At 52.2% G+C, this 23,928-nt stretch overlaps 1 protein-coding gene across 1 annotated transcript; it reads left to right on the top strand.

Annotated features, from left to right (window-relative positions):
- Positions 1-12,533: 12,533 nt before the first annotated feature.
- Positions 12,534-23,565, top strand: SPMAP2 (sperm microtubule associated protein 2). Its single transcript, XM_024568706.2, is given in 9 exon segments — positions 12,534-12,841; positions 13,974-14,090; positions 14,335-14,406; positions 14,813-14,874; positions 15,765-15,834; positions 18,477-18,594; positions 19,522-19,681; positions 23,305-23,451; positions 23,486-23,565. Coding segments are annotated over 9 exon segments (1,134 nt in total).
- The last annotated feature ends 363 nt before the right edge of the window (positions 23,566-23,928 follow it).

The following is a 23,928-nucleotide window of genomic DNA, read 5'->3' as shown; positions in this document are numbered from 1 at the left end:
CCCCCTTATACTCCTTGTGAGCCTGATACATACACTGTTTTGTCCTACCGATCCAATCAGAACGATCCGTTGTTTGCACCTGCAGCATCCCAGCGCTCAGCCTGTGGCGCAAACCGAGACAGCACTGGCCCTCCTTCCAGCCCAGCTGCCGTCCTGAGTCTTCCCACTTTCGGAAGGGCCGCGAGCACCCAGGGCCACGCCTAGCAGTGGGCACCTCATTTGGTGTGAATCACAAAATGGTGTCCCTTTCTCAGAGTGGATCCAGCACAGTGGGCCACAGAGCCAAGAGATGAGGGAGGGGTTAGATGCCTGGACACCTTGTGGGCACCTACATCTACCTGTGCCTGAAGTCCGTAACTGCACACCATCTCAGTTCGGAGGGGCCAATAAAATCCTTTCTTAGCTTAAGCCAGTTTAACTTAAAAACAAAAACTGCAGCCAAGGAACACTGGTATAGCGAGACTCCAGTGTGAGGAAGGAGGAAGAGCACTGAGCTAGGCGCCCCAGTCTGACAGGAAGGCAGGCAGCATCCCAAAGCCTGGAATTTGTACATCCTAGGGAGCTGGGGAATGTGGCCGTGGGATGAGAGAGTGAGAGTTAATCAAGGAGGGCTTTGCAGGAGGAGCAGAAACTGAAATAGGGAAGAAGGATTAAGGTAGCGGGCACACTCCTTGGTAGAGGGAGGAGCTTGGGAATCCAGCCCACTGAGGCCTCCATCCCACCCCACCCCAGCCTCAGCTGCACTGCCTGCCCCTATCTGTCCACTGCCTTCTCCTGCTGCCCTGCTTGGAAACCTTCCATGGCGCATCACGACCTCACACTGGTGAACTCCCCACACTGAAGCCCACGCACCCCTCCTGCAGCCTTTGCTTGTGTGGTGTTCCCCTCCCTGGAGCATCCAGAGGCCTGCACAGCTGAACCCTGACATGCCTGAAGAGTGTTCCATGATCGAATTCCTGCCCGGGACTTACTACCCTGCAATGTAGGGTGTCCTTGGCCAAGTGACATGGCTTGTATGGGTCTCAGGCTCCCCATGAGCAATGCGTCAGCCCTGCGGATGAGGCCCATGCTCACATGTGGACAGAGCTTATGTACAGGCGTGTTCCATGGAAGCAGGTGCCATGTGGCAATGATAATATAATCACATTAGGGTGATAATTACAGGCTACCAACAGACCCACTGAGGCCTGGGGCTTTCTTGGCCTCCCTGTACTCAGAGCCTCTTCCCCTGCACCTGCCCCTCTGTCCAGCTGCCTGCAACCCCTCCCCGCAGTGTGGGATTCAATTAAGCTTTTGTTTTCTTCTCAGCTCTTCTGAGAGTGGGAGGGAGGGGCTGCTTGCAGCTGGGTCTGCTGACATGAGGAGAGAAATGGCTTCAATAAGCAGGAGCTGGCTGCAGAGGGAAACCTGCCTGGGCACACCCTCCCTCCCCAAGAGAAGTAGCCCCCGAGGAGGTCAGGAGCGTGGGGCAGGTGCCCAGCGCTGACTTGGAGAAAGCAGATACCTTACCAAGAAGGGCTCCTGGTGGTTAACTGGGTTCAAATGGAAAAACCGAGCTTAGCTGCCATTTCTAAACATTTCCAAACCGGGCCTCTCACACAGACTGCACCTCAGGGAGAAACCTGCACCGACCTGCCTGCCAGCTGCACCAACTCTTTTATACAGGAGTTCCTGGAATTATGTTTCTACCAATAGGATTGAGGTTTTCCCTGTCCAATTGGCACCGCACGACTATATTATCTCCAGGAGCATCTTTACTGACCTATCAGAGCAGCTCCATTCCAACCAATCAGGATAGTGCTTTTAGAACCAATCAAACTGTGAAGTTTGAGGTCCCTATTTGTGTGAGGATGGACCAATTGGGAATCAGTGGCGGGGACTTCTGTCTACATAAGTCAGCTCCCCGAATTCTAGCTGGGCATCGCATTTTCCCTTGCCCCAGAGGTCTGTGTTTCCTTGGCTGGGGCTGAGACGCTGAAGCAGTCCTGGTGGAGTAGAGCTGTCTAGCTGGACAGTGACCTTGCAGAATGGCCACCTTACTTTGGTGTGGTCCTACTGTCGAGCTGTTTGTTTGCATGGAATAAATTAACCTTCGCCACATCCAAAATTGGAGGTTCCTGCTGGCGTTGAATTGGTGCCAGTGACTGTGGGTCGACACCAGTTGCAAAAGCGCAAGTCCTGCTCCACTGCTCACAGCGGGCTGCGTGGCTCTCTGGGCCTCAGTTTACCCTCCCCCGGCCAGTGGTCACGTCTCTCCAGGGTGAGATAAGGTATGCATCCACACTGCTGGGCCATGCTGATGAGGGGGCGACCCACCAAAACTACACCAGGACCCTGTAGACCCCATTGACACATGGGGAGACTGAGGCACAGCGAGGCAAAGTGACATGCTCAAAACCACCCAGCTGGCAGGGGGCAAAATGACAATTTGAACCAGGGCTGGTGCAGACCCCAAGCCCTCAGGCTCCTCATGCTCCCTGACCATATCCCAGCAGGCTCCTGCTTCCCTGAGACGCCCTTCCCTCTACACTCTGCCTGGGTAACAGACCTGGGTTTGAATTCTAACAGGTCACGCTCTTCGCTGGGACTCAGTTTCCTCTCCAGTACCCTGTATCCCGCTCTGTGCGGGGGGTGAGGGCTGACTTGGCACTAGCATGGTGCCCAAACCTGGTGCTGGGAGAGTGGCAGGCCCAACGGAGGGCTGTGGCGAGGCTCTGCCTTGGTCTCCCTGACTGGTTGGGAATGCAGCCTTGCCCATAGACTAAGGATATAGAATCTTGGGGATGTGCTGGGTTTGAATGTGGGAGATGAAGGGTGGGGTGTGAGGAATAAGGGTGAGGCGTGGGTGAGCCCATCGACTCCTCTCTGCCAGCCCCACTCAGTCTCACCCACGAGCAAGCCCAGAAGACTCTGCCTTGCAAACACACACTGAACTGTCCTTGCGAAGAGCAGCTACTGCACACAGTAGGCCGGCCGGACCTCAGCACTGATGTTGGGTGAGGAAGCTGGACACAAAGGACACGTTATGCAATTCCATTTATTAGAAGTTCAAGAACAGGCAACGCGAATCTACGATGATGGAAATTGGGTGGCCAGCTGGGGAGTGGTGGCCAGAGGGGGACGAGGACGGCCTCTGAGAAGCTGTCACTGTCAATATTTCCATCTGGGAGGTGGTTCCTTTGGTGAGTCTATTTGTGACGTTCACTGAGCTCATAAGTGTCAAGTACCTGGAATATGTTTTTAAAAGTTCTTACAACTCAGTAACAACCCCCCCCCCCAATTGACACAATTAAAAAATGGGCAAAGCTGCCCTGGATGGTGTGGCTCTGTGGATTGAGCACCGGCCTGTGAACCCAAAGGTCGCTGGTTTGATTCCCAGTCAGGACACATGCCTGGGTTGCAGGCCTGGTCCCCAGTAGGGGGTGTGTGAGAGGCAATTGATTGATGATCTCTCACACATTGATGTTTCTCTTTTTCTCTCTTTCTCCATCCCTTCCTCTCTCTCTAAAAGTAAATAAATAAAATCTTTTTAAAAATGGGCAAAGAACCTGAATAGACACTTCTCCACAGAGAAATGGCCAACAGGCCCATGGAAAGATGCTCCATGTCATCAGTCATTGCGGAAATGCAAGTCATAAGAAGATACCACTTCACACCAATAGGGCAGCTGTGAGCAAGAGACCGGAAAATGACAAGTGTTGGTGAGGATGTAGAAAATGGGAAGCTTCCATACAGCTGGTGTAAAATGGTGCAGCTGCTGTGGAAAACGGACTGGCCCTTCCTCAAAAAGTTCCACATGGAATTACTACATGGCCCAGCAATTCCACTCCTAGGATACCCAGAATAATTAAAATGTCCATCAATGGATGAATGGATAAATGGTGCGTTCATGCCATGAAATATTACTCGGCCAGGAAAAGGAGTGAAGCCCTGACACCCACTACAACGTGTATAAACCTTGAACACGTGATGCTCAGTGAGAGACGCCAGATGCAAAATTCCACACGGTGTGTGTGATTCCACATACGTGACACGTCCAGAACAGGCAAGTCCGCAGAGGAAGGAAGTGGGTTAGTGGTTGCCAGGAAGTGGGGGGGAGCGACTGCTGGGGAGGACCCGGCTTCTTTTGGGGATGATGAAGAGTGTCTTGGAATTAGATAGGGTGCTGGTTGCACATTGTGACTGTGGTAAATGACACTGTGGTAAAGTGAATCAATCGCTTTAAATTTTTTATTTTATGTGACTTCAATGTTTTAAAAAGTTCAGTGTTTGATACACTTATGATTTATGCACTTTACTGTAAATTATATTTCAATAAAAAGGGTATAAAAATGTCCCACCTACCTGCTCCCCCCCTCTTTTCTGTCCCTGCTGTGACTGGGCTCAACTATTTGCTCCCACCATCCCTCCCGGACCAGCGCAGTCTCCTCAACCCTGGTTGTCCTGGGTCTGCCTGCAGTCTGGTCTGCCTGCAGTCTGTTCTCCCTCACAGCCACCAGAGGGCGCTTGTGAGCACCTGAGTCCTGTTTGGCTTTTGGACCCCACAGCCTGTCCTCCAGGAAGAAGATACAAGAGCGTGACAGTGAGAGATGAGTGGGCACAGTCCTGCTCTGCCCACCATTCTCCCTGGTTCCCGTGTCCCTTGGTGTAAAAGTGCAAGTCTCCCCGAGCCCACAGGACTCAGCACAACCTACCCTGTCACCTCCTTGCCCTCACCTCCTCCCTTTCTCCTCCTCGCTCAACCTGCTCCAGCCACACTGGCTTCCCTGCTGTTCCCCCAACATGCTAGGCACCATCCAGCCTCATGGCCTTTCCACTGGGTGTTCTCCTCCCGGTGTTCCCTTTCCCTACATTTCCACAGCACCCTCACCACAGAAAGGCCTTTCCTGGGCATCCAACTAAAATGCCCATCCCACCCCTTTCTGCCTAGCCTTCTTTATTTTCTTTCCAGCACTCTAGGAGGGCCACCTCCCTCCAGTCTTTCCAGGTCTAGAACAGTGCTTGAACATGGTAGATGCTTGACAAATATCTGCTGAAAGAACGACCCAGTGAACGACGATCAAGAAGCTAAGGTCCTGCGTCTTCCTGAGAAGTGGGCAAGGGGTGGGGAGGAGGGCCGAGGCCAGGCCTCCTCCCACCTCCAGAGGCAGTTGCAGACCCTGAACTCTTACTCCCAAGCTCTCTCTCTGGCTGGTTGGGAGGGGCTATTTTTTACTGCCTGATCTTCCACCCGAGTGTTTTAACTGCAAAATAATAAGGGTGAGCTGATGGGTGAGCCAACATAAAATTATACCAGCACAAGCAGCAGATCTGTGGGTGCCTGCTCAGCCCAGATGGTCCTTCACATGTCTGCCCTCCTGTTAGATAGGACAAGGGTCCTCAAGGTCAGGACAGTTATAAATGTTATTACTAAATGTTAAAGTGTAGCACAGTATTTTGCAGACCAGCTGAAAACAGAGAGAGCTGACAGGAACTCACTGGGATGAAAGTAGCCAACCACAAAAAGAAATCAACATGTAATTGACCAAATAGTGCATATAACAAACTGGCTAAGCCTCCCTTTTAGGACAGCTTTGAATATGTACCTTGCTGGAAGTAAATTAAACTACAATAACCACGGCTCATTCTCTCTCTCTTTTTAAAAAATCTTTGCCTAAGGATATGTTTTATTGATTTTAGAGGGAGGGGAAGTGGGGAGAGAGACAGTAAGACATTGATGTGAGAGAGAAACATCAATCAGTTGCCTTCAGTACATGCCCCAACTGGGGATCAAACCCGCAACTTAGGCACTGTCCTGACTGGGAATCGAACTTGCAATCCTTTGGTGCATGGGACAATGCTCCAACTGAGTCACCCAGCCAGGGCCCATGTCTCGTTCTTGAATGGAGCACCCTAAGCAGCGAACCCCTTAGATTTCATAACACTCGCGCACCTCCTCTCTGCAGGCTGGAGAAGCCTTCCTGTGCAGGTGTAGCCTAGTACAGACATCTACCTTGCACAGGGTGGCAGGCAGGTCCTGTAAAAACACAGCACCAATGTAATGGGGTCTCCTATGTCCTCCTTCCCGCCCTTCACTCTACTCAGACCTTGGTGTTTTCATGGCGTCCCTCTGGGCTCCAACAACCCTCACCTCAGGTCCTTCACTCTGTCTGTGCCCCCACCCAGTGTTGTCCCCCAGGACCCAAAGCTTCCTCCCTCCCATCTTTGTGCAAAGTCCCTTTCCTGATAAGGCCCCCGTGACCGCCTTACTTAACCAGCACCCATGCCACCTTGCATCCCTGCTGGCTTTCTCCCTTCCTCACACACTTCCCTTGTGTGTGTGGTCATCTCTCTGCTGAGAAATCAGCTCTAGCGCAGAGATTTTTATGAGTTTTGTTCACTTCTGGGTTTACCCTCTGCCGGTGAGCACAGGGTAGGTGCCAGATATATGCTTGAAGTGTATGTGAATGAATGAGTGTCCAGGTCCATGGTGAGCTCTTCCTGGCCAGTGCTCCCCAGTGGGCTGAGGAGGACCCAAGGGGGTAAAGGAGCCCCACCGCTGCCTCCCTGCCGGGGATGACCTCTGCACTCAGCTCCTTGGTGACCATGTCAAATGACTGCACACTGGGTGGCTTCGACAACAGCAACTTACTCTCTTATAGCTCTGGAGGCCAGAGGTCCAAGATCAAGGTGTCCATAGGGTTATTCCTTCCGAGGTGTCACATGGGCAATCTGTTCCAGGACCCTCTCCTGGCTTCTGGTGTCCCTTGGCTCCAATCTCCACCTCTGTCTTCCACGTGTCTGTGTCCATATTTCCCTCTTCTATTTTTTATTTTTAAAAAATATTTTATTTATTTATTTTTAGAGAGAGAGAAAGGGAGGGAGAAAGAGAGGGAGAGAAATATCAATGTGTGAGAGATACATCGATAGGTTGCTTCTCACAACCCCCCCGACTGGGCACCAGGCCCACAACCCAGGCATGTGCCCTGCCTGGGAATCAAACCAGTGAGCTTTTTGGTTCAGGGACTGGCACTCAATCCACTGAGCCACACCAGCCAGGGCCATATAGTTCCCTCTTCTTATAAGGACACCATTCATTGGATTTAGGGGCCACCCTACTCCAGTGCGACCTCATCTTGATTTAATTACATTTGCAAGCTCCCTGTTTTCAAATAAGGTCACAGTCACAGGTGCCAAGAATTGGGACTTGAACATTTCTGTCTGGAGGACATGATTCAGCCCACAACATCCCGCTCGTCCTCAGCTTCTGGTTAAATCAGACCCTAGACATATGTGCACCCACAGAGTCAAGTGTCTGGGGGTCCTAGATGTTGTTTTCACAACTTTAAATTTTGATATAATTTCAAACTCACAGAAAATTTCAAGATAAGTACCAGAAACTCCCGTCACCTCTGCCCAGACTCCCTGATTGGCTGCATTTTGCCTCATCCGCTTTGCCGTGTTCTACATCTACATCTGTCTATGCGGGGACCTCCCTCCATCAGTCAGCTGCATGCATGTACGTATATTGATGTGCATTTCCTGAACCGTATAAGATGACTTTGGAGGTTCAATGCCTCTTCATCCATAAACATGGAACCACATATTTTATTTAAAAAAGCTTTTCTTTGATAACCTGGTACACTTATCAAGATTGGGAAATTTCACATCGAAACAATACTCATATCTGACCCAATGACTAGGGGGACCTTGGTTCCCGAGCAGGTTGCCATGACAACAGATGCAGGCATCCAGATCAGCAGGCAACTGCTCAGAGGAGGGGGCACAGCCCGGAGGAGGAGGCCACTCCCAGCCGAGTTTGGGGAGGTCAGGGTTAAGAGTGCTTTGGGAACCACAGAGAGTGAAGGTCCTTCTGGTCCTCTTAGATCAGTGGTGGGTGGGGGGAATTAAGACTTAACATATGTCCTTTCGAGGAGACACAATTCAACCCAGTCCAACCAGAGTCTAAATTCCTGGGGCCATAGGGTTTGGATATCAGCTGCATCACCACTGGGCAAGGCAGCGGGCATCTGATCTGCAGTTACAGTAAGTCCATGTCAGCCGTCTCCAAGCTGTCCCTCGTCCTGCAGGCCCTCCATGACTGCTCCATGCACACGGTGACACCTCCCTTTGCTCTGTCCCTTGTGCTTCCAGGGTCATTGTCTGCCCACCAGCTTCCTTTTTGCTTGTGGACTGAGCCCGGCTACTGTTTCGGCATCCACTCCCCACCCTGTGTGATTTCCGGGAAGCCTACCCAACCTGAGTGCTGAAAATCCTAATTGGTGTCCCACACCTTTGCTGGAGATTGGTTTATGTGTGGACATGTGACTCCCTTCTGGCCAATGAGATGTGAGGGAGAGTCATGGAGGCAGCTTCTAGAGACCTCTGCATTTGGTGACCCCTTCCACAACGTGGACTCATTCCTCAGGTTGTCATCCCTTGTTCTCTCTCTTCTGCCTCCTGCTCCCATTTATAAAGGCCCGAATGCTACATTGAGACAATTTAGATAATCCCGGTTCATCTCCCATCTCATAGTCAGCTGATTAGCAACCTTAATTTCATCTGGCACTTTGATTCCCCCTTGACACACAACAGGACATATTCACAGGTTCTGGGGCTTTGGATGTGGACATCTTTGCGGGTTGTTATTCTGCTGACCTCAGATGTTTCCTTCGTTCCTAAGAGGGAAACCTGGGAAAATGGCCCCTTTCTGCCTGTGGCCATTGCAGCTTCATGATGAGATGTCTGGAGCAGCGGCAGCCATATTGGTGCCCACTGAAGATGAACACAGTGCAAAAGTAGGCAGAGCCAATATAATCACAGAGCAGCAGAGTGGAGCCAGGAGCCTCTTTTTGGAGGCCATAACGCATTGCCTTTCTGCTTAAGCCCATTAGAGGCAGGATTTTCGGTTGCCTACTGCAAAGGCACCTACAGAGCAGAATGCCAGCTGCCTCTTAGATGCCCTGGAAATAGAACCACAGTCTTTATCTGTGTGTGTGTCTGCGTGTGTGTGTGTGTGTGTGTGTGTGTGTCAGAAAACTACATTTCCCAGCTGCCTGGCAACCACGTGTGGCCCTGTGACCCTGTTCCAGCCAGTGGGATGCGAGCAAGAGTGGCTGTGCCTTCAAAAGTGAGAAGTACGCAAAACCCGGAAACTGCCCAAATTCTATGAACAGTAGAATGGCTAAAACAGTCGTGGTGTATGCCTGCAGTGGGATGCTGCCCAGCGGTGACAATGAACATGGATGAATCTCACATAGTTTTGAACTAAAGAAACCGCACAGAACAAACATCAATACCAAAAAATTCCACTTATATAAAGTCGAAGTCAGCCAAAATAAACAATGCTCTGAAAATTCAGGACAGTGGTTACCCCTGTGGGGAGTGGGGAGGGGGGAGGGGGAGGGGTGCTGGAGGGGCCCGGGGCTTTGGGGCTGTTACACGGATGTGGCCTATTGCAGAAAGTCCTGCACTTGGGGTACATGGTGTCTGACACCAAAAAGGAAAAACCTTCCAAGAGGACGGGGAGCAGACAACCTCCCCTCTGTCTCGAGCTGGCCAGTGGCGGGCTGCAGGTACCCAGACTTTTGTGAGGACGAAATTCTCCTGGGTCTTGGCTGCAGCCATGAAACCACTTGCCTCTGTGGGAGAAAAGTAGTTTCCTCATCAGGGCCCGAGAAATTGATCACGAGCATAGTGCCCTTTTCAGAGCTGAAGTTTCTTAAATATGAGTGAGAGAGATGTGCTATTTTAGACAAGAGCAGATGGTGTGCATTTCATCCCACTGTTACTAATTGGACTTACCACGCTGGGCCTTACCTCTGTGGGTCGTTCTCACTCAGAGACACTGGGCGATGTTGGGACATCTGTGCTTGTCACCACTGGGGGTGCTTCTGGTACCAAGTGGGTGGGGCCAAGGATGTTGCTGGGCCCTCCATAGTGCCCAGTGCAGCTGGCGCTCCACGGAGAACCATCCAACTGCCCACGGTGCCTACATGGAGACACCCTGCTATACATCAAAGAACACGCAGCAGATGGAGAGGCCCCACGCCACCTCCAGGGCTCTTCTGAGAAGCAAGCCACCATCCACCCCCTTCTCAGACCCCACAGGCCTTGCTGGGACCCTCTGTGTCTCCACCACCTGAGTGGGGGGTAGGTGATGGGGCCCCAGGTCCCTTTCCCAGGACCCCCATGTGGACTCACTCCCAGTTCCCTTACCCCTTGCATTGTTTTTTCCTCACCTGAGGACATTTTTTTTCATTGCCTTTAGAGGGAGAGAGAGAAACATGACCCAAGAGAGAAGTATCTGTTGGCTGCCTCCTGTAGGCACCTGACCTGGGGGTCGCACTCACCGGGACTGGGGTGGCATGTGCCCAGACCAGGGGACCAGGGATTGAACCCGCAACCTAGGTATGTGCCCTGACCAAGGATCAGACCTCAGCCTTTCAGCTATGAGATGAGGTTCCAACCAACTGAGCCACACTGGCCAGCGCACCCCTTGCATTTTGGGAGAACTGATTTGGTCTCAGGCAAAGAGCAGGGCAGGGAAGCTTTACACGATGGTGTTCACTCTGCATTTCCATAGGAACAGGGCTGTGCTTGGAATCCAGCCCAGGAGGGTCTGGTACTGAGTCCTTGCTTCTGCCTCCACTGAAACATCTCTTTTCCGCAGGCAGGGAGGGCAATGGATTGCTCAGCTTTTGCCACACACACAAAAATGCCCTCTGATCAAGGGCCTTTCCCATCATTACTGAATTTTGCGAATACTGAATTTTGCAAATGTTGGGGGGCCTCGCCAGAGGCAGCCTGACGCTCCATCTGTGCAATCTTGGGCAGTGACTTGGCCTCTCTGGGCGCCAGGGGGATGACAATACTGAAATCCATCTCAAAGGACGGCCTTTTGGGAGGCTTCAAGTCCACACACCCGCATAGGGGCCTGCATGCCCTTGAGAGGGGCGACCTCTTTTGGCCGCCCTGCGGTACTGCTGCTCCTCCCTGGTGCCGGCCGAAGATAAAATCATTTGAGGCGTTTATTGAAACTGCTAGGGGCGGGCCTGTTCTGGATGCTGGGATGCCAGGCAGAAGCAAGACAAGCAAGGTTCCCGCCCAACTAAAGCCCATACTCTAATGCGGTAAAAAGGCAGTTATAAATGCAAAATAGAGTAAGATCGTGGGAAATGCTGTGAATCACCACCAAAAAGTCCCCATAGATTCAGGTAGGAAAGCATATACCCTACTTCAGGTGATTTAAGGGCTTTTGGAGGAGGTGATGTTTAAGGTGAATCTTGGAGGACTCAGCCACACGAAAATTGAGAGCTGGGCTCACTGTCGAGTGATGAGAGGTGAGCCTGGTGGGGACGTGGGGTCTGAATAGGCCAGCAGGAGGCCAGCGTAGCAGATGTCAGGTGTTCTCCCTTTGGGGGGTTTTGACAAACACTCAGGGCAGGGTTGTTGCATAGCAGAGAGCCCCAAATTAGTGGCTTAAAATCATGAAGATGCATTACTCTCCCTGATCCTGCATCCTGGGCTGGGCCCGGCGAGTTAGCTCTCATTCCATGCGGTGTCTGCTGAGGCTGGAATACTGAAGTGGCCTCTTCCCTCATTGTCTGGGAAGCCGCCCCGCAGAGAAATCTCCAGGGTCGCCAAGTTCACAGGCTCAGCAATGCCACCAAAGACCCATCTGCAGCTCATCATCCTCAGACTAGCAGGTCTCATGGTCACAAGATAGCTGCCCGAGCGCTAGACATCACGGTCTCACAACAACAACAACAACAACAAGAGAGAGGCTTTTCCTTTTGTGTCCTTGCGGTTTCCCCCTCAGGTCTCCTACCTCAATCAGTCCTGGGAAAGTGACAGAAACCCTGGTGACCTAGGACCACCAGCGTCGCCTCCTCGATCTGAGCACAGATGGGGCCTCTTACTAAGAAGCAATGAAGGAGAAAGCCGGGTCTGCTCCTGCACTGAGCCCTGCTCCTAACTTAACCGTTCATTCAACAGTTCTTCCTGAGAGCCTCCTGTGGGTGGCTGCTGTTCTAGGTACCAGGACATGCAGAGTGGGACAGTCTCAGGCCCTGGTCTGGAGAGGTGACTTTCTACAAAGCAGAGTAGAAAACGAGTAAGTCACCGTCGTATTAGCTGGTACTGAACGCTGTGGAGAAATCAGACAACATGTTGGGATGCAGAGAGACCCAGGATTGCGGCTGCCTCCCTGAGCAGGAGCTGCCTGGGATGTGTGTGGGCAAAGGGTTGCAGGCAGGAGGACCAGCAAGTTCAAAGGCTCTGCAGAGGGGGACACACCTGGTATGTTCATGGACCAGGAGGGCAGAGTGGCAGGAGAGGACAAATGAGGGGCTGAGGTTGGAGGAGTGAGCTGGCCCCACAGGACCTTGTGGAAGGGCCACGGGTGAAGCTTTGACAGTACCCAGGTGTTGGGCACGTGTGGAGTGGAATGTGAATGCTGAGAATGTGGGGGGCCATTCTCCTGTTGCCCGGTGACCACAGACTCATTGGGTGTGTTGGGAGCAAGGCTGAGAGGCTGGGGAAGGGCCTCGTTCATGGGGGACCATCGGCAAAGTCTGCCGCACAGACACAGTACCTCGGAGGCCGAGGGCAGGTCAGAAGGGGGACAGTATGACGACGCCCTGAGCCTCCAGAGTGCCGGATATGAGGACCTAGGGTCCAAGGACCCCAAAGACCAGGACTTAAATAATGGGGACCTGGGGTTTGAAGACCAAGAAGAGGAAATTCCCCCTGAGGAGGTGTCCGAGGAAGAATTCCTGGAAGCCCAGGACCCAGGGGAGGCCCTCCCAGAGTCGGAGAGTGTTCTGAAGAAAGACAAGGAGGACGATGTGCCTGAGATGAGGTAGGGAGTGGGGTTTACACAGGCTGGGGTGGGGCCCATGTGCTGGGGAGAGAGAAGTATCCCCGTGCCCACCCCATGCCCCCGTGGCCTTTGTGTTGTTGCTGCTGGCATGGGTCTCCCCGGGGTCCTTTAGTCATTCTAGGGTAAGGGTGTCAGACGGGTTAGGCGGCACTCTCACTGGCCTCTGAGGCCAAGTTGGCAAACATGTCCAGGTTGCAGGTGGGTTATAGTGGAAAACCCTAGAAAAGCGCCAATTTTGGAGTTGGACAAAGTTCAGATGCCAAAGTTGAGAGGTCAAGAGGGGTGGTCCTCACTTAGAGAGAAAGAGAAATGGGGAAAACCACCCATCTCAGAAGCTGCAAGCATTCCAACCACTACAAATTGCCAGGAATGTCTAAGAGGGCTGGGGGAGCGTATTCTGGGTGAACTGAACGTTGGTGAATGGAGCATTTGTGGGAGTGATTTTTGGAAATGAGTGGCATCCTGGAAAGAGCCAGGTATCCTCTGGCAGATTTAGCGTGAACATCCCTCCCTCCCTCCACTGGGCCACGTTCTGGGCTCTTCTGGACTGTGACCGTCCAGGCAGGAAGGAGCCCAGTGGGTCAGCAGGAGCTGGCCGCGCCCTCCCTTCTTCGGCAGCCCTCTTTGCGGGCATCGTCTCCCACACTGCGGGTGGACTTTGCTGGCATGACCTGTGATTTGTCGGGCGGAGTTGTGGAGGAAATGGTGCAGGGCAGTGACAGGGACCCAGAGAGGACATTTGAGTCCATGGCTGCAGGAAGTGAGGAGAAGGCCCTGTTCCTCCCATAGTCTGAGGGCTGCCTGGGGCCTCTTTGTAGCTCAGTCCCACTTGGGGGCCTGGATACATGTAAGATGAGAAAACCTCTTATGTAATTACTGCGACCATCCTGTGAGATAGGGGCAGGCAGGGCTCTATTCCATTGTGCAGAGGAGGGGGCGGGGCTACCTGGCCAGGCCACATCTGGCTGCTGATGGAGTGAAGATTGCAGTCCACATCTTTTGATGCCAGAATTCGGCCCCAGAGAGGCCCCTTCATAGAGCAAGGAGATTCGGGGGGGGGGGGGGCTGGAAAACCAGCAAGTCCAGCCTCACCACCCAACTCTTCCCCAAGCCGGCTGTCCATCACCCAGAGGTTCCCCAGCACCTCCACGGTGAGAAGGAGGAAGAAGAAGAGGAGGCTTTTTGAATTGGCAAAACCCAAGACCAACTGGCAAGTCCTGAAAGACAGGTGAGGGGTGCGGGCAGTCTTGCTGGAGGCAGGGATGGGGTCCGTGAGGAGGAGAGCAGCCCCTGGGGGTCCCATCTGTTTACATACGTGTAACCTTGGGGTGAAAAGCCAGGGTGCCAACAGCGGGGACTTGGGTGGGGGTGCAGTGGCCGGTGGTGGCCTGTGGGTGACGGCCCAGGAGAGAGAGGCGTTTGAGCACGTGGGAGCTGCAGAGCGAGGTGGGGGCTGGGCTGTCTCGCCGCAGGATGGGGTGCTGCTGCAAGGGCTATGCCTGGATCTCCCCATGCATGAGGACCTTGCAGTTCTGTGTCTACTGGTAAGTCCCAGGGTGTCTCCTCTCGCCGTCTCCTGCTTATGTTGGGGGGAACAGCCAGGTCCCAGGACCCTTTCCTTAGTTACTCCTTCTTTCCCAGCTTCCCACTTCTCTGAACATCAGCCTCACTCAAAATAATCTACACTTCCCCGCGACTCGAAGATTTTTCTCCTTGTGCGCCTCTCTGACCTGTTCCTCTCTTGAGCTTCCTCATTCTCTCCTTCCCACTGGTCGCTCCCCCCGCCCCCCCCCGCCATCTTCCTCCAGCTACCCTGCCTCTGCTTTACTGTCTTTCTGTCTGCGGATGCATCTGTGTTTATGGCGTGTCCTGAGTTCTGTTTCAGAGCAGGGCACAGGAAGCCTCTGCCCCGGCTTCCCTCACCCTGAGCCACGCCTGGGTGCCTTCCAGGCCATCCGTGTACTGGACAGAGAAGTTTCTGGAAGACACCACTCTCACTGTTACGATGCCTGGTAGGTTGAGCCCACCCTCCACCTTCACTCCTCCGTTAGTGGCTGCTTGACTCAGGGGTTGGCCAGAGGTGGCCCTTGTCCCAGCCATGGCTCCCGGCCAGTCTGTCTGACATGCTGTTCCTGGCCTCCTGGTGTTGGGTCATCCCCACCTCACCCAACCAGTGCCCTGCTCCGAATGGGGAGACCGCAGGGACTCCCCTAGCCCTAACGCCCCTGGGAGTCCTTGTGGCTCCTCCCCTTCTTCTGTCTCCCAGGAGTGTCTGTCCCCCACCATGTTCAGGGGGCTCATTTCTGGACTGTACCCCTCGAGGAGCCAGAGCCAGCTGGCAGCTGGTCCTAGGGGTGAGGGGTGTGGGGCAAACCCTCCAGGGGAAAATTCCAGTTTGCCAACAGGGGTCAGCACAGAAGGGGGTTGGTATTAACTTTATAAAAAGTCTTCTTTCTTCCCTCTCACAATGGTTTCTACCCTTTTTGAGAGCACTGGATTCCTTCCAATAAAACACTTCAAGAAGTAAAGGACACAGTGAACACTAAGCCCCTGGAAACCCTAAGCCTGTACACACTTCAGACCAAAATTCACTTTCCCAACCAGGGAGTTGTGGGAGCCACATGAGCCCTGTCCGGGAACTGACAGGCCTGAGCTCCTGTTCCCACCCCGCCACTCCCACCCTGTGTGCTTGAGTAAGGGACTTCAGGCCTCTGAGCCTGTTGTTTCCAGAATGGGGACAGCAAAAGTCGCTCCTGTGCAAGGTGTCTGGTGCTGAGCTGTCTGGGCCCACAGTTGCTCACAGCATGCCTGTTGCTCTAGCCCGGGGAAAGCTGAATTCAGTAGGAAGAAAGCCCCTGGGGGTGGACATGTTTCAAGTTGGGGCTGTTTCCCGTTTGTGTAGCAGTGTCCCGCCGAGTGGAGGAGCTGGCTCGACCTAGAAGATTCTGCTTGGAGTATTGCAGCAACAACAGGTGCGGAGGGGAGGATTGGGTGAGCTCACTGAGGGCAGAGTTTGGCAGAAAACCTTTCCCTGTCCTTGGAAGGGTACAGCATGCGGAGGGTTCAGCTCCTGGGACAAGATTACCTGAGTCCACACTGGATGCCTGCAGGCAGGCCCTTGACCCCTGGGGTCTTCGTTCTCTACCTGCGGAACAGATGGCAGTGGAGAACGCGCACAGAACATACTTAGTATAGTGCCTGCCGGAGTAAGTGCTGAGTAATGTCACTTAGCACCTTCGTGGGTTTTGTTGGCTCTGAAAGCTAGTGATTATAAGAGATTATTAGTTTATGAACAACTAATGAATTAATTCTTTGTTATCATTTAGAACTTTCATGTCTGTCACAACAGTGAGAGGGGTTGGTTGGAGTCTGGAGGGTTTGAGCAAAAAAGAAAAAAGAGAGAGAAAATTCATGGACACGGACAACAGGGTGGTGATTCCTGGGAGGAGTGGGGGACAAGTGGGGGGATAAGTGGTGATGGAAGGGGACTCGACTTGGGGTATGAACACACAGTACAGTGTGCAGACCATGTGTTGTGAAATTGTGCACCCGAAACCTGTAGAATTTTGCTAACGTGTCACCCCAATAAATTCAATAAAAAGGAAAAATGATCTTTAGTGTTATTTAGACATAACTTTTAATTACCTATCTTGATGCGTGGCCTAGTGTCGTAGGTGTCCTGTAGGGGCCAGTACTGGCACAGCCTCTCTGATCACCAACCTGTGCCCTTGAGGTGCGCTCTCTGCCCCGAATGGGCTGGGTCTCCCTCTTCTTGCTGTGGAGCCTTGATTACTATTGGCACATCCATGGGAGGAATTCATCCCCAGGCCCATCAGTCTCTGGCCATCACAGAGGACATACTGTGCAGGGGCCTGCTTGTGAGCAATGTTGGGTGGTGGTGCTTCAGTGTGGTCTGAAACTACCCCTGGGTGCTCTGGGCCAAGTCAGTCACCATCTGTGTTTTGCAGATGGCTGCTGCTTGTGCTGGGCTTGAAGGTGCCTAGGTGAGGCCAAGCTGTGAGCCAAGGCTGGCTGCTGCTAGTGTCAGGCCTGGGGATGCTCAGGGTGAGGTATGGGGCTTGCTGAGGCCAGATGCTGGTTGTCTGAGAGATTTTAGGAAAATCTGAAGCAGGAGCCAAGATAGGTCATTTGCATGTAAAAGCCACTGGAAACAGCTTGGGTGGGCCTACAAGTTGGGTTGGTTGGGGCCTCAAGGAAATCACCAGGGTGGGGCAAACAGTGTGAGCCAGATTGGTAGAATCTCAGATATGGCTCCACCTGCTGGTTCTGTGGGAAGAGGGCTCATGAAAGGAACAATGACCTCTGCCAGCATTTCTGTCTGGGAGAAAGCTGCTCCCCTCTTCATTCTCATCCTGATACCAGACAGTTCAGGTCCTCCCCATATGTCTCTGGTGTCTTTCAAGCTGCTGCCCCAGAGCAGGAGCTCAGAGGGAGTGAGTCTCAGTAAGTCCATGCATGGGCCCTTTAAGAAGAATGCCTAGGATTCCAGAAGCCCTCCATCTCTCTCAGTCTCAATCCCTGCTGGGTTTTGCAGCCAGAAGTTATGGCAATTTCTCTCCCTGGCATTGGAACCCATGGCTGGGGGGTTTGGTGTAGGGCTGGGACCTTATACTACTCAGGAGGGACCTCTGCAGCCAATATATCCTTCCCAAGTTTTATCTGCCACAAGTGGGTGTGGGACCAGCCTGTTTCCTGTCTCTGCCCCTCCTACTAATCTCAGTATGGCTCCTTTAATTCCCTCGTTGTAGGACTTTCACTCAGCAGGTTTCAGGTGGTTCTGAATGATGGTATTTCTGTAATTTAATTGTAATTTTGATGATGTCGTGGGAGGAGGCGAGTACCACTTTTACCTCTGCCGTCACCTTGACCGGAAGTCTGAATCATTTTTTGATTTAGAGATGCCGGCATGTTCCACACACTGTTTTTAAGAAAATAACTTTTCGCTTTAATGCTGAATCATAGTGTAATCTGAAGGTAATTTAAACTGCAATTAGACCTAACATCTCTAAAGCCAAGATCACACATAACTTGACTGAGGTTACTTCAGTGAGAACAGCTACCTCCACACACAGACGAGGATGACTGTGGAGCTTCTGATGTCCAGCTGGCAGCATTTATAAGCTGCATCCCGACCTCAGATATGTGAGAATATGAGAAGTTTGCCTTAGATCAAGGAAATGCAGCTTTATTTCTGGAGCAGAGGCCTAGCTGAGACCTGATTTTAGGAGGCGTGGGCTCAACAAACCCAGGGGAAGCTCACTGTCCCAGCTTTCTGTGACAGCTGCTGGACACGAACTATTATCCTTCGTGTTCAAATCTGGACTCATGCCCTGATGACGGGGGTGTGGGGAGGAAGCCCTGGGGGGCTGACCTGGGGACAGTGTCGCCCAGTCTTGAGAACATACAGGGGCTCCTCTTAGGGATTCTTTTATGAATCCCTTCTTGGAGGTGTCTTCCAAACCCTCCACTTTTCCAGGTTCCCCCTTCTCCCAAGAATCATAGAGGAGCTGAGAAAGAGATGATGCACATCCAGAAACGTACAGACATGCCCCCCTTTGGCTGCTCTGGTGTCTCAAATGTGGATGTCCCCTAGGATTACCCCCACTCTGCCCATTCCTCGGTCTACCTTGGACTACCGATCATCCAGCCGCCTGAGGGAACTGGCCGCGCCAAGGATCCGGAATAACATCTGGAGCATAAACATGTCTGAGGTAGGTGCTTCACACTCCTGGGACCCTCACCTCAACGGTCAAGGCACTGGCCCCACTCAGTGGGCTGGGGTCAGGGGCCCGGACAGACAAGCGGGAACAGACTCCAGAGCAATAGATGTGTGACTTTGGCAATAGTTGTGTGACTTTGTGTTATTTTCATTTTATGTTTTGTTACATACACAGACCCATAAAACATAATAATTGTATTTTTAACACATATATGTGGCATCTTCATTCTTGCTTTTCCTCTCGATATTTGTTTTCTAGAGCATTTCATGCTGATTTATATAGAAGCAACACTTTAAGTGCGGGGTCACATTCTATCCTATGAATACACCACTGTTAGTTCACCCAGTGCCCTCCTGATGGACACTAGGTTGTCTCCAGCTGCAGCGAGTACCACCACGCCCAAATCCCCGTGCCCCTCCCCCAGGCATTCTCTGTGTGGCGGTCATCACGTGTGCACGTGCTCGGCTTCATCTGAGATGGACAAACCGCTCTCCAAAGCGCGTGTACTCATTTACTCTGCCATCAGCCATGCATGAGGATGTCTCCACCCTCCCTGCCACCCCCCCCCCATCCCAGGGCTTGACAATGTGAGACCCTCTAATTTTTGCCACATTTGTTTGCCTGCAGTGATATTTTGTTGTTTTAATTTACATCTCCCTGGTCAACAGAGAGGACTGTTGACCATTTAGGTTTACTGTCCTGTATGATTAGCCTAGCCCCCTATGGATTTTTTTGGTTATTGATTTAGAGATGCTCTTTACATATGATAGCTACCAAGCCTTTTGCTGAACACATTGCAAACTAATTTCTTCCCATTCAGTCATCTGTCTCTTAGTGTTGCTTATGAGGTCTCTTTGATCCAGGGACTCTGAGGAATTACCGACTGTTTTACTCTTTCCCCTCTCATTCTGTTTCCAGGTGTCCCAGGTGTCCAGGGCAGCCCAGCTTGCCATCCCCAGTTCGAGGATCCTCCAGTTGGCAAAGCCCAGGACTCCAGCCACCCTGCTGGAAGAATGGGACCCTGTGCCAAAACCCAAGCCACATGTGTCAGACTATAATCGGCTCCTTCACTTGGCCTGTAAGTAGGTCCTTGTGTTTGTCCCCACGGGACAGAGGCAGGGAGGGGATCAGCCAGAAGACTCGGACTTGAGGCTTGCTTCTTCCAGATTTGTCCTTCCCTCTTCCTTAATCTCCTCCCTTAGCTGCAGGCCAGTTGTCAGTTTACTGTGGACAAGTTGTACTGTGCAGGCTCCCGGGGGAAAAGAGGCAGAAGTTAGAGGGGACCGTGGTCCTGCAGCTGAGGGCTGGTAGAGTGGGTCTACTAGAAGGACAAGTGGGTGCAGAAGAGAAAGTTGTGGGGGCAGGGCCAGGGACAAGGGAGCCAAGCTGAGGTGAAGGGCAGCTTTGGAACTGGTGTTGGCCTGATTCTTCTCTGTCCTTTAAAACAAATGAAATACCTGGTCCCCTCACGACAACAGTGATATGTGCTAACTGTGGGGAACTGGGAAAATGCAGGAGAGCCTAGAGGAGAAAAGAATCCCCCCAAAGATAATGCAGTTCAGCGTGTTGCATTCTGGGTGTAACACAGGGTTACACGCAAAGCCACAAATGCATGCAGCCGCACGTGTGCCTGTGAGTGTGCACCTTCCAAGTGCTCTCCCTGCTCGTCCCCTCCCATCACACCCCACACCCAATGCCCTGAGAATTCCTGTGGGCTTGGCCTTCTGAGCATATTGGGACCCGCGCTCATGCCCTGCTCATCTGCTCCTGGACCAGAGCAGTTGCCTCCACCCTTGTCCCTGGTGCCACCCTTGTCCATTTCCCATGTGATGGCCACAGAGGTCTTGCTGAATTTAAGTTGGGTTCCACCCTTCCCTGCTCATGACTCTCCTAGGGCTCCCGTCTCACTCCGTGTGGCCCACAGGCCCTCAGGATCTGCTCCGCTCTGCCCCTCCACCTCCCCCACCTGGTCCACTCCTGCTGCCTGGAACCCTGACCACAGACACCTGCAGGACTCACTCCCCTGCCTCCCGTACGGTGGTGCTCCAATCTGTCCTCTCGCTGAGGTCCGTCTGAGCTCCCCACTTAACCCACGAGCTGTGCCCACCTCTGGACACATGCGCTCACCTGGGCTGCTCTCTGTGCTCTTTTTCTGTAGTGCCCGTCGCATTCTAACATACGCACTTACCATGTGTTTATGTGTCTATTTATCCTTCCTGGTCTGTTATTTGCGAGGCCTGCGACGTCAGGGGCTTTGGAGATCCTGTGTGTCCCCTGCTCCTGGCACACAGCCACCAGAGAGCGTAACTGGCCGTTCTGGTTTACTTTGCTCTGTCGTTTTCCCAGTTTCCTATTTCCTGTGTTTTTGGTTATTCATTTGGAGCATTTTTAAAAGAAGATTTTATTTATTTTTTTAAAGAGGGGAAGGAGGGAGAAAGAGAGGGAGAGAAATATCAGTGTGTGATTGCCTCTTGAGCGGCCCCCATTGAGGACCTGGCCCACAACCCAGACATGGGCCCCCAACAGGAATTGAACCGGCGACCCTTTGGTTCGCAGGCTGGTGCTCAATCCCGGGTTAAGGCTTTTTTATATATATATATATATATAAGATGATCACTAATCCTTTGTTGAGAACATTGCAAAATAACTTCTTCCCAGTTCATCTCTTTTCTTTTAACTTTGTTTATAGGATCTTTTGTTTGTTTAATTTATTCATGTATCCATTTCCTTAATACTTACTAAATTATTGGTTAAATGAATGAAAACATATGTGTACACATGCACTGCTGCCTTAGACCATTCTGTTCTCTCTCTCTCACATGTACACATCTGTGCACACACTTGTGTATATATGCATCTGTGTTTCAGATGTACCTATAAATACACATTCCTGTGTTTTTAAGAATGATGTCAGGTTGTGCTTTTCAAACAGCAAACTTCTACCCACTAATGGGTGTGACCAACATTTAGAGGGTGAAATGATGACGCATGAAGAGCACGAGCAGTATGGGTGGATGTGAGTCCATGTTCTCCGTGTGTCCACACGTGTGCCGTGTGGCAGTGGACTCAGTCAACAGAGTTTAAAAGCCCAGATTTATTACAACAGTGGAAATGTTCCAGAATTCTCACAGAAGAGTTCAGAGAAGGCTGAGTTCTGGGCATGGTCTTCCCAGCGCCCCAGGGGACCACCGAGGCCCCCTCCCCTTTTGGAAGGAATGGCCATTGCCTGGCCAAGCTCTGGTACAGGCTCTTTGTCCTTGACCAGCAGTGGGCCTATGTGGCCTTGTGCCTGCCTGGAGGAAGGGACCCCACTCTCTTTCATCAAGGGCCCCTCCCCTGAGCCAGGGCCTGTCTCCTGAGAAGAGGGGTGCGGTGGCCTTTTCCATATGCACAGGGGCTCTAAACAAAGGGGTTTAGAAAGGAGGCTGCAGCACCCCTCCAAGCCGAGGATCCTGAAGCTCCCAGACGATGAAGGCTAAGGCAGTGACCGGTGGTGGTCTCCTATCTCCCTTCTAGTCCCTAAGCAGGCTGTGCACTGCCGCTCGCTGTAAAGGAAGGGGTGGCACAGCGGTGGCAAGGAGGTAGTCTGGCTGAGCCACAGGTCTCTGCTCTTGAGATCTGGCTGTCCCTGACAGCAGCCACAGGCCACGAATGGCTACTTCAGTGAAATTAAAACCAATCAATCAGTTGATCTAAATAAATTTATTTCCTTGAAATTAAGTAGAAGAGAACTCCAGCCCATATCAGGTGCTCCCACATGTGGCTGGTAGGAGCCACGTCGCCCTCACTTCTGAGAGGGCCTGGCTGAGGCGACAGTCGTGCTGGACAGAGGGCAGAAGCTCAGAAGAACGAGGCGGGAGGCTGAGTCCTGAAAGTGCCTGTGCACCCAGAGAGCTGCCCCTGGGTCCGCCCAGCAGGCCTGCAGGACCGGCCAAGGGGAGGCGCTTGCCACAGCCATTGCTCGCCCCTTCTCGCCACCATGACATCAGAGCAGGGAGGACAGAGTGTGACAGGGCCTACTGACCCCCCACACACCCCGCCACCTAACCCTAGCCACCAGGACACTTTTGGCCGGCCCTCTGAGTCCCCCTGTCTGGGATGTGGGTATCTGAAATACTTTTTTTCTTTATAATTCACCCTCTTATTTTTTTTTATTTTAAAATTTTTTACAATTCACTCTTTTAGAGAAGTGTACAGTTCATTATACCCCATAAAAAATAAAGTGTACATTCATTGCTTTTTAGTACACTCACAGAGTTGTGTATCCATCACCATGATGGATTTTAGGATACTTTCGTCACCCCAAAGAGAAACCCCCCTGACCATTAGCAGTCCTTCTCCATCCTGTCACCAGCCCCTGGCACCCACTAACCCCCTTCCTGCCTTTATGGATGTGCCTGTTCTGGGCGTTTCACGTGAATGGAATCACACACTGTGTGGCCTTTTGTGTGTGGCTTCTGTCGTTGAGCTTCATGTGTTCAAGGTTCATCTATATTGCGGCCTTTGTCAGTGCTTCACTCCTTTTCATAGCTCAGTAATACTCCGATGTGTGGATGGGACACGTGTTTTTTCATTCCTTTGTCAATGGAGAGGCCACTGAACTTGGGAACTTTGACCTAGCAGGTTGATCTCTGTAAGGGGAGTGGCTGCACGTCCAAGGCTCTGTTGCCTCATGCTGTCATTCTCTCCTGCCCTCTCTAGTACCCAAGGTCCAGTCAGAGAAGTGTGTTCCTGACCGAAATCCACGCTGGGAGGTGCTGGACGTCACCAAGAAGGCGGTGGCCAGTCCCCGGATCATCTCCCTGGCCAAGCCCAAAGTGCGCAAGGACCTCAACGAGGGTTACAACCCTTACTACATTTCCCCGGCTTCCCTGGTGGCTCGGGCATCCCCTCGCTTGTATGAGCTCGCCACCCCCAAAAGCATCACCAAAAAAGTGTGAGTGACCCATGCCTGGCCTCTAAGGCCCCATTCCCAGTAAACACCCAAGTGCTTCCTAACCTTGTGTGTGGCTGGCTGTAAGAATTTTGGCCTGGAGGAGGCGGGGCAAGCTGGAAGGCCAAAAGATTATAGGAGAAAAATAATAATATTTATATTCACATCCACCTCTGATTTGTACAGCCCTTTATTTCCCAAATCACTTTCCTCTACTGTTTTGAGTTTCTCCGATGTCACACTTTAGCCTCCCACAACTTCACCATTTCCCCCCAGAATGTTTAGGTCCAGACTTGTTTATCTAACTACATGCTGGGTGTCCACAATGACCACAGACTCAGTGTGATCTCCATAATAAAACCAGCCCCCCCTCTGTGGCCTCCTCTCCCTCT

The sequence above is a fragment of the Desmodus rotundus genome, chromosome 9 (genome assembly GCF_022682495.2).
Source record: "Desmodus rotundus isolate HL8 chromosome 9, HLdesRot8A.1, whole genome shotgun sequence".
In the NCBI taxonomy this organism is placed as follows: domain Eukaryota; kingdom Metazoa; phylum Chordata; class Mammalia; order Chiroptera; family Phyllostomidae; genus Desmodus; species Desmodus rotundus.
The sequence above is the reverse complement of the archived record's forward strand: the minus strand, read 5'-3'. Positions and strand labels throughout refer to the sequence as shown.